This window comes from Hippocampus zosterae, chromosome 4, assembly GCF_025434085.1.
Source record: "Hippocampus zosterae strain Florida chromosome 4, ASM2543408v3, whole genome shotgun sequence".
NCBI classification, from domain to species: Eukaryota; Metazoa; Chordata; class Actinopteri; order Syngnathiformes; family Syngnathidae; genus Hippocampus; species Hippocampus zosterae.
Genome location: NC_067454.1, coordinates 12783955 through 12799500, shown reverse-complemented (window position 1 = coordinate 12799500; position 15546 = coordinate 12783955). Strand labels below are relative to the sequence as shown.

At 40.3% G+C, this 15546-nt stretch overlaps 1 protein-coding gene across 2 annotated transcripts in view; it reads right to left on the bottom strand.

Annotated features, from left to right (window-relative positions):
• Window positions 1–15546, bottom strand: part of LOC127599887 (CUB and sushi domain-containing protein 1-like) — a 359717-nt gene that overhangs the window by 16435 nt on the left and 327736 nt on the right. For both annotated transcript variants that reach the window (XM_052064098.1, XM_052064099.1), the window contains exons 61-69: window positions 11330–11506; window positions 10856–11041; window positions 5063–5236; window positions 4906–4972; window positions 4499–4605; window positions 2048–2121; window positions 1750–1861; window positions 1469–1648; window positions 259–321 (exon numbers count right to left, since the gene is read on the bottom strand). In XM_052064098.1, coding sequence (XP_051920058.1) covers window positions 259–321; window positions 1469–1648; window positions 1750–1861; window positions 2048–2121; window positions 4499–4605; window positions 4906–4972; window positions 5063–5236; window positions 10856–11041; window positions 11330–11506 — 1140 coding nt within the window. The remainder of the gene's footprint in view (window positions 1–258; window positions 322–1468; window positions 1649–1749; window positions 1862–2047; window positions 2122–4498; window positions 4606–4905; window positions 4973–5062; window positions 5237–10855; window positions 11042–11329; window positions 11507–15546) is intronic.

Genomic DNA, 15546 nt, shown 5'->3' with positions numbered 1-15546 from the left:
GTGCATATATGGATAACAAAACCTTACTTCAAAACAACTTTGTGTTTCTTTCTCTTGCAATCTTTTTTTTCCCAACTTATTTATTGACATGGCATGAACCTGCATATAAATCGCTTGCAGGATAAATCACTGCTCACTTCTTGTACAGTTTTTGTGTATGCTGTACAACTAAAAAACTGGAACCGAAACTTTAACTACAGGAACCGCGCGGGTACAATAACAATTATAGGGTGTTGAACAGTGCGGCCCTGTTTATACCTCGAATTTTGTTCTTCTGGATGTCGCTCTCTTCTCTGCCTTTGGGATTGACTTTAACTCCAACTGCAATGGAAACATAATTTGGGTGAGTTGATTTGGGGTGAAAGCAATTCCATGTGTGTCAAGAGAGTCATATGATTGATAACGGTGAAAATTATTTTTGTGAATGATTGCCTTGTCAAGTTGTCGTGGCATTTGTCGTTAAGGGAGTTTTCTTTATGAAAGGGAACAAAAGTACAAAATAACATCTCGTGTTGAACAACATAATACGTTCTTTTGCAATAGTTGAGCTTCAGGAAAATTGGTCGGGAAAAAACAGCCAAAATGACGTTTTCCAAAACTATCCATCCATCCATCCATCCATTTTCTGAACCGCTTTTTTCTCACAAGGGTTACGAGGCGTCCTGGAGCCCATCACAGCTCTCTTCGGGCAGTAGGCGGCGTACACTTTGAACTGGTTGCCAGCCGATCGCAGAGCACACATAGCCAACCAACCATCCGTACCCATACTCACACCTCGGGACAATTCAGAGTGTTTCATTAACCTGCCACGGATGTTTTTGGAATGTGGGAAGAAACTGGAGTACCCGGAGAAAACCCACACAGGCACAGGGAGAACATGCAAACTCCACATCGGGAGGCCGGAGCCGGAATCGAACCCTGCAACTCCGCACTGTGAGGCCGAATTGCTAACCAGTCAACCACGGCCAGACGTTTTCCAAAACAACATACAGTTAATAAAAACAAATTATACTTTATGAAGTGCAAAATATCCATTCAGTACATTAAGAATCTTTTTTTTTATTTCATTCATTATCGGGTGGGAACGGAATCTGGAATGGATTTCTTTCAGATTTTAGAGTAATAGAATCTGATGCGGGGTTTTTTTTGTGGTTTTTTTTGCCCAATATCCAACATCATATGGGGAATTGAGGACACACCTAATTCTTGTCGGTTAAAAAAAAGAAAACAAATTGTGGACTTCCTGAAATAACTTTTGACTACCTGAACACAATATTTTCACCATATTTTTCAAGATTATTTAAAGGAAAAAAACAACAAGTTATTTTTTTTAAATTCCTGGATCCACCCACTCTTTTCTACAAATAAGTATGACCAAGTTATTACTTGAAATAAATCTACCTAATGTGATGCACACATCTGCAACATTAGCCACTCTGCCAATATGAAGATGCAACCATTTGAATACCTTTACACAGTGGTGGTTTTCCCGACCATCTCCCATCACTTTTACATGTTCGGTGTTCTGATCCTCCGGCCAGATAGAAACCGTCTTGACAGGTGTAGATAAGTGTATATCCCAATGTTGGCAAGTCCATCGAGCGAATGTCCACATGACTTGGGGTCTCGGGCTGTCGGCACGAGTGGGCTGAGTGACCAGATGAGAGAGAAAGGGTCATCTTTGACAGAAATCTTTTGATGGTTTTTATATTTAAAAATTGATATTTCAAAACCACGCCAGCAACTCACCAACACATTCAGGTTGTGTTCCACTCCAGGTGAGGTTTTCTAAACACGTTCTTGTGGTAGAGCCAAGGATGTGGTAGTTCTTACGACACTTAAATGAAATCTTACTTCCAACCTAAAAAGTTGGAGGGCGGGGAGGCAAGGGGGCGTAAATTGATCACTAACCCAAATCCTGTCATTGTTTTTCTCTGTATACAGTCAGTACATGAAATGAAATGAACCTCTCCTGTTTGTTCAATAAAGTTGAACTAAATTGATGAGTAAGGAAGATTAAAAAGATTGTAAGAATGTAGTCTCTGACCTGAAGGCCCAAAGCCTGGACTGGGATACCGTATGATGGTGTTCCTGGGTCACGACAGCTGTTAAAAGCAGGGTCTACACCAACACACACACATACACACTTCAATTTTACATTCCTCCTTCAAGGACGCCAGGAATGGCATACAAATTGCCAATAGCTATGAGGCAGCTTGACCCTCATTACATTTTTTGCACAGGTGGCGAACGTGTAATTTAAAAAAAAAAAAGAGGAAATTCCTTGAAAAGAAACAAAAACAAGTCTGCTTTATGTGACTAAATCTTCAAAGGAATACAATAGTTATATTCAAACGATCTGCTGGTGAGATAAGGCGTTAAGCTTGCGCGAATCAGGGATACAAATGCTAAAATGTCACATACACTCGGATGCAAGAGTGCGCGTGTTCATCAAGGACGATGATGGAACTCTTTTTAACTCATTCACTCCCTAAGACGTTTTACATGTCTTTTCAGATGCCATACATTTAATCCCAGCTCCTCATTTCATATTGACTGTACTTGGAAAGGGCCGGAAAGGGATTTTCAGACCCTTTCGGACCCTTTTCAAGTACAGTCAATATAAAGTGAGGAGCTGGGATTAAATATGTAGCGTCTGAAAAGAAATCTAAATACTAAGGGTGTGGAAAATATTATTCGATATTAATCGATACATCGATGCGCACGTGCGCGATCCGAGTGCATCGGCTCATTCACTGGGTACGACGCGATTGACGGGTGAAATCGCGATTCATCACGATGCATTGATGGGTATCGGTAAAATCCGATTCAAGCGCCGTTTTATTCATGTTAAACGTCACATATCTGCCCTTTCCTAGGCGCAATGAATGCACCATCATTGATCTGCGTTTTGTGTTGAATACGGACGGTAGCCGTGCGTCACATGCAGACCAGTACACAACTAGCGAAACATTATGGAAGTTAGCGCACGCAGCAGCAAGGAAACTACTATATTTAATGCAGCCGCAACATTCAAATCTTATGTTTGGAAATACTACGGCTTCGAAAAGAAAGACGGAAAGCTTGATAAAACCTCCGTAATTTGCAAGGAATGTCGCACTAAGAAGCCATACAACGGCAGCACCACAAATATGCAGACCCACTTAAACCGATGGCACCAGATCACCAACAAGTTTCCCTCCCGCTTCCCCGCCCAGTTCCTCGTCGGACACCGGAGAAACTCTTGGTAAACCAGGTCAGGATCAGAAAAAAATTGCCTCTTATTTTGGGAGTACCCTTGCAACTCACTGTGACCGCGCAATGGCTATAACTAAGGCCACTGCTTATTTCATATGCAAAGACCTTAGCGTGGTGGACAACGAGGGTTTCAGACAGCTCGTGCACGTTTTGGAACCCAGGTATAAAATACCAGACAGGTCTGTGTTCACTTACAAACATATTCCCGATGTGTACAACAAAGTGAGAAGTGAGATTACTGTGTCGCTGAACAGTGCGCAAAGAGTTGCACTTACAGTGGATGGGTGGACATCTTGCGCTAGAGATTCATATATATATATATATATATATATATATATATATATATATATATATATATATATATATATATATATATATATATATATATATATATATATATATATATATATATATATAATATATATATATGAATATTTCATATAAGACACTCAGTGAGAGTCTGTTTGTGTTTACACTATAGCAACAGCTGTGAGTCTCAGGTGCCAAATTGTTTACATTTTCTTTGCACAAAACCCAATTGTGAAAGGGCTTAAATAAGTTGTTTTACAAGTTCTACTCTTTATAAGGAATAAAGTGGTATCCTTTTTGTAATACCATACTGAATTCCATCTTTTTAAAAGCTTTTTTTCTTTGCTTATTTGCATCATGTTTAATTGCACAATATCGCAACAAATTGCATTGTATCGTATCGGATCGCATTTATTTGAACTTAATGTGTATCAAATCGTATCGCATCGTGACGAAGGTGAAACGTATCGCATCGTATCGCCAGAAAATTCCATGTATCGTTTAAGTATCGCATTGCTGCCAGTGGATCGTGATGTGTATCCAATCGTCCTCAGTGCTGAGATTCACATCCCTACTAAATACGTCTTTGGGAGTGAATGAGTTAAGAGTGAAAAGCCGATAATTAACCATGTCCTCAACACCACACTACTTCAGGACGTCACCTCGCGAAGATCGCTGTCCCGCACCCCACACCCATTCACACTGTGTGCGACCAAGATCTGATCAAAGCCACTCCTGCCATCGAGTGGTGACATATCATACTGAAATCATTCCCATCGCCTCGATACTGACTGACGAGGTGCGCAATCATTTTGTTATATTTTTTTTAAATAAAGAACACCCAAAACATATTTTTACGTTTTGGCATTAAACTAGTTAATATACAAATTTGGGAGACACATATTTCCTTGTGTGTGATGATGGTCGTTACCTATACAGGCTGGTTGTTGGCCACTCCAAATACCATCAGCCTGACACACTCTGGAGGCAGAGCCAACCAACAAGTATGGGGTATGGCAGTAGAATCTGACCTCTGACCTATGGAGAAAACACCCCGATCCCACACCATGAACAGCATGAGCAACAACCAATTCATTCATAGAGCCTCCGCTGTGCATCACTTTAAGTGTTAGGTTGTTCCATCCTGCTCCGACTGATTACACTTCAAAACTCAAGAACCTATTTTGATGAGAGCTGCAACACCTTCAAATAAGTCTTACGGCGATATAAAAAGCTCACTTGGCCTCTGTGCTTTCTACACTGTCCCAATGAATCGCCTCTGACAGTAACGATCATAAAACAAGGTAATAGTCATCCTCAATATTGTTTACCACTGACCGGTAAGTAAAGATCCTCCCTTCCCGGAATCCGCCTCCAGGAGAGCCAGGATCACCACACAGCATTGCTGGACACACCAAAGAAGTCAAGATTTGAAAGGCAATGGAATATGGCTTGTTGTTTGACAAATAATAGGAGTGAAAGACGGTTGACTTACGGAGACATTGCGGTACTTCTCCAGTCCACGTTCCATTCCCCTCGCAGGTCAATACAGCCGACAGGGACATCTGATAACCATGGAAACAACTGTAGCTGACACTTGAGCCCCACGAATGATCCGTTCCTTCGACTTCCCCATTTTGGACTTGAGGGGGAGGTCCGCACTGGATCACTGAAACACACACTACATTCAGCATCACTCAATGACACCCCCCCTCACCCCCCTCTTTGCAATATGTACTTTATATTCAACATAGATAGGGGATTCATTTGGCAGACTCATAAACTTTCATATTCCTTGATATTGACGCATTGTTCCTGCGGGGGCTACGCCTCCTAATTTGTTTTCCAAACAGCCAAAAGAAAGTGACCTGACACGGGCCTATTTTTATTCATTGGCCTTTATCACATTAACATTTGAGGATCTATAGAATGCGTTAAAAAAATACAAAACATTTTGAAATTTTTGTATCAACAGTAAATGTTTGGTGTCCCACCGGTCTTCCTTTTATGACATGTTTACAAGCTTAATAGTTCTTACACAAGAGTATAATTAAAGAAGTAATTGTCACTCATTTGTAACACACTTATCGGCAAAATTATCACAGGCAAAGCCCCCAAGACCTCACAAGACAAAACTTTTAACATTTTTCTGAGACAGCACACTTGCTGCAAATACCGGTTCACCATTTTCTCGACTCTCAACTGTATTTTGGCAGTCCGATCTGCGCCAATTTGGGCAGTAAGAGTTTCGTGTAATATTGGAGTGACAATTTGGTGGCAGAAAGTCAAAGTAAATCGTATTCGTGCAAAGGCCACGTCTAAGTAAAATTCTGCCTTGAAACCGCTCTTGAGAAATGTGTTGTTGCAGATGACCAGAATGTATCCAAAAGGACTAATCAATGTCACATTTTCTTCCGAACTCTTACAGTGACATGGCTGTAATATCCTCATCTGCATTTTTGTGCTCGATTCCAGAAACTCCTCCCCATGATCATTGTGTTAGCCAAACTTTATTTTAGTGAAAATTCATTCCATATACATTATCTTAGGAAGGATCAGGAGATATGGCGTAATTTGCTGGTTAGCACGTTCATCCAGACACGTACAGAAAATGTCATAACATGGTGATAAATGACAGAGCGTGCGCATGCATGAGTGTGCGTGTCCCTAACTCCCAAAGATAATAGCTGATCACCATCTGCAGGATCCCCGACTTCTAATAAAATCGCAGCAATTCCCACCCAACAAGCAGATGGTTTCACACTTGATTCGCAAACACACACAAGCATGCGTTCTATGTATACATGAGCCATTCATGCTCACAAAGCCCATATAGGTTGTAATAGCGAGATCAGGAATCAGTGCAAGGATATCAAGCAATATCCCAACTGTTGTTACCCAACCAGCTACACTCAGACACACAACATATGGGCATGTTCCTCCCCACTTGCTTTAATGAGTTCTCCTGCTCTACCATCTCTCCACTTGTAGTTTTTTTTTTCCTTTTTTGCTTCCCTCGCGCCACCTTGCATTTTCACTAGACCAGTGGCGAGCAGGAGTACAAATGCTATGAACTACAAAAGAAAATAGATTTTGTTCTTTCAGTCAAGTCACTATAATGAGCCTTTCAGACTTATTCAGCTCACCCTCCCAAATTTGTGATTTTTTTTTTCCATTGAGCCTGGTATTCATTGTATTTAGGAGATACCTTGCTGTTAGAAATATGTATTGATCAAACATCCATTTCAGAAAAATAAAGACATAAATAACTGCAAGTAGACAGGCAGTTGGTGGTTGTGGTGGCAGCTAAATGCTATCTTGGTTGACACAAACAAACAATTCAATCCAACTGGTGAAGAAAGCTGGCTGTGTTGTATGCCCACGGACTAATATGCTTTTATCCTCCCCATTTGAGGTAGGGATTTCTAAAAGTGAACTTTTAATTATTATTATTTTATCATTGTTGCTATTTTTGTATTGTGGAATACTAATATTAAGTTGCACAATTCCTGCAGGGAAGCATTGCAGTGACAACATTATGCTTTAGATTTTTTTTCTGGGATTGGAATATGATGCAAAATGTGGAGGGAATTAGGAACAGTTCCAAACAGGAGTAAGTGTTAGCACAAAATCAGACAAGCCATGAAAACTACTACATCTTTTGGGGCGTTGAAGCAGAGAACCCTGAATGGACACGGGTATATGCTGACCCCAATTTCACGAGTTTGAATGTGGTATTTGTGAACACGGACCCATGCAGAAACACATCTCGATTTATTTTCTTCCATCTCAGAAAGTTTTCTTTTTTTGAGTGAGTTGTCCAGATTTTAGGTCACATTAATAGTGGATTAAGTTTTGTTTTTCATTTGCATTTTCACTTTAGAAGCAGCATTAAGGCTTTTTCTTCAACTAATTGCACTTATGTTGATACAGTTTTCAAATGCTGTCTTTTTTTTTTTTTAGTTTTTGAAAAGGAAAATATATTGTGAGCTTTTTTTTCAATTCACACCAAACATACACCTTATTACAAAAAAAAGTCAAATAAAGCTCGAAAAGTAATTGGAAATTAGGCATTTCCTTCCCAAACGAAGACTAATAATAGCTAACAAATCAATTCTAAAAATTAATTAAAACTTACAGAATTAAAATGAAAAAAAAAGCCAAAACAAAATAAAAACTAAACTAGAATTATGTATCCAATAATCCTGGTTTCATCTTGCATGCTCACTGCTCACTTTTTCATCATTCATGAGACTTTCTCCACATTATTCATTCCTTCCCTTTGTCTCCTGCGCATTTTAGGAGAATTCCCCTCCAGCCATTCTTCTAACCGATCCTTCTCCCATACAGTTTTTCTTGAATTTTAATCTTTTCACATTGCTCTCATTCTCTCCATCTCTCAAATTATTGCTCCTCTTGTGCACCCCTCAACACCCCCCCCTTATGTCTTTCAAACATCTTTTTCTTGGTATAATTCAGCCAGTCAACATATTTTAGAGGCCAATCCCTATCATCTTGTGTGTTTACAGGTTTGGGGGCAGGTATTGATTTGCTTCTTTTGTTTTATCCACAATGTGCTTCCTCACTCACCCGCCTCCCTGCAACGCTGCCATTGCATTCTCGCTGATGGCACATCACCGTCACTTCTTTTGCTTTTTTCACACACCCCGTGACTGTCATGTGTCCTAAGGACACTTTGTTTTTTCCACTCCTAAATCCTCCATCACTTTGTTGCGTATTTTTAATTGCTTCGTCACCGCCCCACAAGGACATTTGGTGTTTATCATAAGAGTGTTTCCTCTGAACGGCTTGCATTTGAATTTGTTTTCCTACTTTACATGGAATTAGTTTGACAGTCAAAGTCTAGCCATTATAAGTGTTCAGGCAATGCTTGAAGTAAAACTCACAGTCTTGATTGAAATCGTGAGTACAGTGAGCGATATGATGAGTGTGTCTACTCTGCGTCACAGACAAGAGATTGTGAGTTCAAATTTCGACCTAGTTCTTCCAATGTGTAGCCTGAATTTCAACAGAGATGGAGACGAGAAGAGAAGAAACACGGCGGCCGCAGGATGACCGCATATTGGCAACTACCAATCATAGGAAAGCAATTTTCAATATCAAATTAAAGGAGAACATCGACTCCATTGGAACAAAGCTTATTTGCATATTTATCATGAAGGAGAAAACAGCTGGTTCAAAATGGGAGTATTGACCATGAAAATAGCTTGAAAAGGGCATCCTAGTTATTTCCAACCCAATTTATTTTGCAAACCTGAGAAAAGGACAGGCATGATTTGCATTTTTTTTCTATTTTTAATAGTGGCATCTGCCCTTTACACGCAGTTGCGTTGATACGATCCAACTGATTTTATTATTTTGGTTGACTTAATGCTGGTTGAGCCATATTGCTCGGTTCCATTTCTGGTTCTATGGTCACAGTTACTCTTTGCCATCACTGGTTCCATTCTGAAGTCACAAAATGCCAAAGAAAAATCAGAACTAGACTAGTTTTTGTTGGACCCTGTAGTGTTTTTCTTCCGGGAAACCCTCAGGATGTTCATTTTTTCTTTTAGGTTTCCTCTATACTTGTTTACCAGACAACAAAATGACACCAAATATACCCTTGATCAAGTCTCATTAAAAAGGTGATTTATATTGTGAGGCACTTTCATTACATTCTATGGAAAAATTGAGCTGGCCCATGGCATGGGGCAATACTCTTAGTTATCTAATGTTCTTTATTGCCACGCTCATTCATCCCTTTAATTCCCTCAACTTACTTATTGTGTTCATTTTCTCCTCTTCCTCCAAATTCCCACATGATTGCCTGTTAGGCCACACATTGAAAATAACTTTTTGAGATTCTTCCTTAATCCCTTAGGGAGAACGTCTCGGTAAGACGGAGGCACGCGTGCACATACAGCCACGCGCACGCACAAAGATGTGGAGGGGGTTAGAAGGTGCTGTCAAGGGAACAGTTGGGGGTTAGATTATTTGCTTCAGAACAACTATGAGGAGCAAAAAAGGGCTGTTGAATAACAAAGCTGCTCCTACTCCATCTGCGGATGCGTATGAGGAAATGGCATCTCCAAAACGGGATCAAATAAAACCCTGTGAATTGTTTGAAAAGCTTTTTACTTCCCCTAGCGGCCTCTTTTTGCCCATTCTTCCGCTCCCCCCTCTAATTATCCCTTTTTCAATTTCCAGCCTCTCTCTCATTTTCGATCACCTACAGTATCTCCTGCTTCCCTGCTTCCCCTCTCTGTGCATCTCCTCTCTGCCGGCTTTCCTAGCTTTTTCATCTCAGTTCAAAGGCACAGCAACCACAAGAGCCAGCTGGATATTTCGTATTTGTGGGATGAAAATGTTGGAGGGAGTTTCAGGAAACATTCCTTTTTATGTTGTTGAGAACTGTGGTCCAAACTCTGTATATGGATTCTTGTAAAATGTTGGGCTCATAATGCAATTCCTTTTTGTTTTCTACCTTTGTGTTTGTGGACAACAAAATGTTGCTCCTGAAATAAACCACTATTTAACAATTTTGTCATTTCCAGGAACAAAATTTAATCTTTCCCCAGCCCTGATTGGTTCGTGTTATTTTATTTTACTAGCCCAAACAGAAAAAATCTTACCTAGAGCATATTACTACACTTTTATGTCTTGACACCAATGCCTAATCTTTCCGCTGTTTTTACACTGATCTGAAATCCACTTTGTTAACTTGTATCCTTGCAGCTTATTAAGCATGAAAAAATAGATTTGTCTGATATGTTTTTTTTTTATAATTTATTGATAGGTGTGGGGTAGAAACTGGTTGAAGTACAACCTAAATGATTGTTGTCAGACAGTTTCAGCACCAAAAATGCAAATGTAATCTTTTCACACTGCATGTCTGTCTGTTGTGTGCTGTGTTTATGTTCTTGCTTGTAACAAGCACATCATGGAAGAACTGAAAGGATGTTTAAAATCATTATGATAAATAGTTAAATGGGTAATTTCAGCTCTAAAATGTATGTTATAGTCAGACTGCCAGCACGAGACAAATTAACAAAATTATAACCAGTGGCACTTGTGTTGACATTGTTGTTGAGCAAATCAAGTAAATGGTGCAGCACCCAAATGAAAATTGAATTTGAATCATCTCATTATGAGTGTAATTCCATTGCGGTGCATTTTATCTGCATCAACGCAGGGTATCTTTTCTTTAAATCATAGATGTTTTTCCCCCCTTTGGAATTCAGAGAGTCCAACTAGCACTTCATCTTTTGGTATAAAGGGAAATTACCTTTACAGCTGGGTTTGGTTTGGTTCCACTGTCCATCTTTAGTGCAGTGTAAAACACTACGACCTGGTCCAGGTGGTTCCATTAGGTGACCCGGGTTACAATGGTATGTCACCGTGTGGTTGAAGGTGAAATCACGTCCCAAGAACATGCCATTGGCGATTGGTCCTGGGTCTCCACAAGTGATCACTGCAGGAAGTGGGATGGGACATTGTGTTATGCACGGCAATGATCTGTCCTTCCATTTGTAATCTAATCTTGGGTTTCCCAAACATTAGGCTTTTTGATTTATCACATAAGTAAAGGTCATGTATTGTTGATTCTTCATTATTAGTTGGTATGTTGAATTTTGTTAAGACTATTTATTTCTGTAAATTGTGTCCTGGTTAGGCATCAAATTTTGGTTAGGTACGTTAGTGTAGTGTAGTGGTGTAACGTAATCATCTTTGCACCTTCTTATATTCGACTTTCCCCTACCAGTGCAGTCTGGTGGTTGTCCTGTCCACGTCCCATTTGTTGTGCAGTGTCTGGTTGTCAAGCCCGAAGTTTTGAACCCTTCCCAGCATGCGTAAGCCACTGAACTGCCGAAGGTGATGCCATCACTGAAGACGATCCTGCCTTGGGCTGGGGTGCCAGGGTTGCCACATGACACAGCTAAGAAGTGAAGGTAGATTCCAAAAGGATGGTTAATCTTATAAATAATGACCATGAGAGCAACACTGTCTTGCTGGCACTGAAAGTCAATTGTGGTATTGTCTGCAATAATGTGATTAGTGCTGGAGCCAGATGGAAATAACAACAACAAAAAAAACATGTCCTTGAGATAGTGAGGCTAATTGAATAGTAAGGGTTGCTGGACAGATTCCCTGCACGGAAAACCGAGAGTACCGGTCGTATTTTAGCAGCGGTCTCTAGGCCAAAAACAGTTACAGTAGTATAACTATTCACTGTGGTTTCAAACTGCTATTATTGTTTTTGCAGAAAAAAAACATGCAAAAATGTATGAGCCAGTCACGCTCAATGATTACAACATGAGTACACCTGCATCATATAACAAAGTAATAATTCATGATAACAGCTGTATCATACCATGATCAGTTTTGATTGACATTTTCAAAGAAATTATCAATTGAAAAAATGATATTTTATGACTTTTATGTTATGTACTTCTTGCATTGTACGTACAAGAGGAATTTTAGCTACTCAGTTTGCTCCCTGTTCCAGTGATGTCAGAGTTAAGTCCGTATTGCCGGAAGTAAATCAGATTTGTTTCCAGTGAGGGTTAGACTCCACCAGGTCTGCCCTTCGTCACCGATTCCCTTCAAAACTTTATGGACAAAACTCTTAGCAGCTGATGCGTAAAAATCGTTGGCACGCCCTACCCACTCTTGAAGACTTGCACACTGCAAGAATCAAGACAAGGGCACGGAAAATCCTCCTGGATCCCCCGCACCCTGCTCACCACCTTTTCCAGCTATTCCCCTCAGGCAGACGCTACAGATCCATGCGCACCCAATCCAGTAGATACTTAAACAGCTTCTGAAGCAATTGGAATGAAAATCAGCACCTCTAAATCTGAGATGATTGTCCTAAGTCAGAAGAGGGTGGAATACCCACTCCAGGTCAGGAATGAGATCACGCCCTAAATGGAGGAATTCAGGTATCTCAGGGTCTTGTTCGCAAGTGAGTGCAGGACGGAGCGGGAGATGGACAGGCGGATCAGGGCAGCGTCTGGTGTGATGAGGACTATGTATTGCTCTGTCGTGGTGAAGAAGGAGCTGAGCAGAGAGGCAAAGCTCTCGATTTCCCGCTCGATATACGTTCCTTACCCTCACCTATGGTCAAGAGTTGTGGGACATAACCGAAAGAACAAGATCCCAGATACAAGCAGGCGAAGTGAGTTTCCTCCGCAGGATGTCCGGGATCTCTTTTAGAGATAGGGTGAGAAGCACGGATCTCAAGAGTTGAGACGACATTGAGAGGAGTCAAATGAGGTGGCTAGTGCATTTTGGATGCCTTCTAGATGCCTCTCTGGTGAGATGTTCCGGGTCCCACAGGCAGGAGACCCCGGGGATGGCCAAGGAAACACTTTAAAGACTCTTGGCTGGCCTGGGAACACACTGGAATCCCTCCAGAAGAGTTGGAAGATGTGGATGGAGAGAGGGAAGTCTGGGCTTCCCTGCTTAAGACGCTGCCCCTGCGACCCAACCCCAGGTAAGCGGTAGATGTTGGATGGATGGACATTTGGATGCTTAATCAGTGTGACTGATGCTTTTATTTTGGGGTGTTTTTGTGGGGTCGTTCCTTGTTTTCCCCTTGACCCTTAAGAATGACTTCATTTCTCAATCAATTCTAGGCCTGTTTGAGGTTTACATTTTCAGGATGATCTAACTGTCTTTGTAAAATCAGACATGTTGACACAACGCATGTGTCTGATGAATGAATTCCACTGAATATGATTAGTGGAAAAAAACAATACACATACAGTATCTTCAAAGATCTGGAAACTGGACAATGCCATTACATTTCATGTCGTGGCACACTTTTTGTTAGCATGCTTACTAGCTTGTTATCTCATGCTGTGTGATTGAAGCATGAGCGTCCTATGTTTATGTACGACTAACAAGTGCCTCATCAAACATTTTCACCAGACAGTTAGGCCTTGGGTGTTTAATTAGAAAACATTTTTCAAAACCCATGGAGCGACACTAACATGAATAGAACAGCAAAGGAAGATAAAACCTCCACAGAACATTCACAAATGAGAACGTGAGTTGACGACTAACAATTGAACACCTATTGATGAGTAACCTCACACGTGTACTACTTTCCTTGTGTGTCTGCTCACAGAGTACAGTTGTATACGTGACAAGACAGATGCATGTATGGGTCTTTGTATGTCTCAGTGATACTGTAGATACCCCAGCCTTTCTGATTCAGCTCTTAACCATCATTAGTTTAGTGACAGACAAAGAATTTGTGTCACACAAAAAACACTTGGACAACCTTACAAACTAGCTGGACTAAGTGTATGGATGTATCGTGCAGAATAAGATGCACTGATAGACAGGTAGCAGGCTTGTCTTTTTTGAAATTTGACAAATTGATTATCCCTTGGCATTCTTTGTTTGTTTGTTTGTAGCGCAGCTACAGCTGCAGCTATTGTGAAAGCACGAAATACATCAGGATGTATTGTATTATATTCTGTATCACTTCAGAACCAATGGCAGAAAGTGTTTTGGAATATTATCCACATTGTAATGCACATTTTCTTGCATATTAAACAAACAATACAGCTCAACATTTCAAGGGCATTGAGGGGTTGCACAAATACAGATGTGCTGACATTGCAAAACAGTGCATCAAGATTACACCCAGAATGAGTTTTACTTAATTTAATTCTTGCAACTGTTTCAACAAAACTTTGCAAAATTAAAGTTCAAAATTATTGCTCCATTTCTTCTCCAGCGACCTGCTGAGTAGCGTCATCTGCTTGCTGCCGAGTAACAAAATCCATTATGCCTCAATTAATTCAAGGCTTGGTGATTTTAAACTATGCATTCGAAACAGAATATCGAGATTAATCAAATTCCACCCGATCAAAAAAATTTGGAACCAGAAAATTCGATTCATCACGCGCATTCATTTGATATTACTGATCGCTACCATTGAATGCAATTTGGAGTTTTAATCAAACGTTTTCAAAGGTACGAATTTAGATGAAGCATGGAAGATGCACCAGAGGAAACAATAACATCTGATTTAGAAGAGGCAGAACACCCAAGACCTCAGATTTAATTCATTTATTTTACAGACTACAAAAAAAAAAAAAAAATCAAGAGCTGTTGTGCGCTGTCATCTGCATCTGCCTGAAAAGTGTCCACATTTCAGCATAGAAGGACTTCAAATCGAATTTGAGAAAACACATTGCAGTGTTCTGTTGGGCTGTTCTGCAAGTGGAAAAAAAAAATTATTTACAACACTTTCTTTTCGCTGGATCTGCTGTAATTTGTTATTTTGTAAAGAGCTTTTCCATTGTTTAAGTTAAAGTGATATTGTTCAGCACCGTCTATAGTTGCACAATCCTATTTTGTGTTTTGGTCTATTTGACGTTTATGCTCTGATTCAAAGAAAATGTAAATTTTTGTAATTTACATTTTCACCAGTTAACACTTGAGTAGTTTTCACTCAGTACTTTAGCTTTTCAATTTTACATGCCACATTGTTCATCAATCACTAATGCAGACATATAACACACTGTAGGTAAGAAGAGGAGGAGGAAAAATGCCACTTCCCTTTTCTGAATTCTCTACAGCGCTATGAGGACCCACTTTAATTTCCTCTCAACTCCGAAGGGTTTACTAGGCATCTTTGGAAACTGCTGTTGCTGTGTATAGGGATCCCTTTGTTAGCACAGATTGGGAAATCCAGTGCAGTCACGAGCTGAAATCCTCTATATCCAGGCCACACACGTGCATACACAGCTCAGTACTTTTCCTTCTGTTACCCCCCCCCCCCCCCCCAAAAAAAAAAATGCTTCACATAGCTGCAGCTTAAATTCCAAATGCCATTTACTGTTGCAGTTTTAACCTCTGCTCCTTTGTCATATTTCAAGACTCAGAGCGCAGACTGATGACTCTCCCTAAATTTTGTACTCATTTCACAATAATATATGGAATGTGCAACTGGAATTA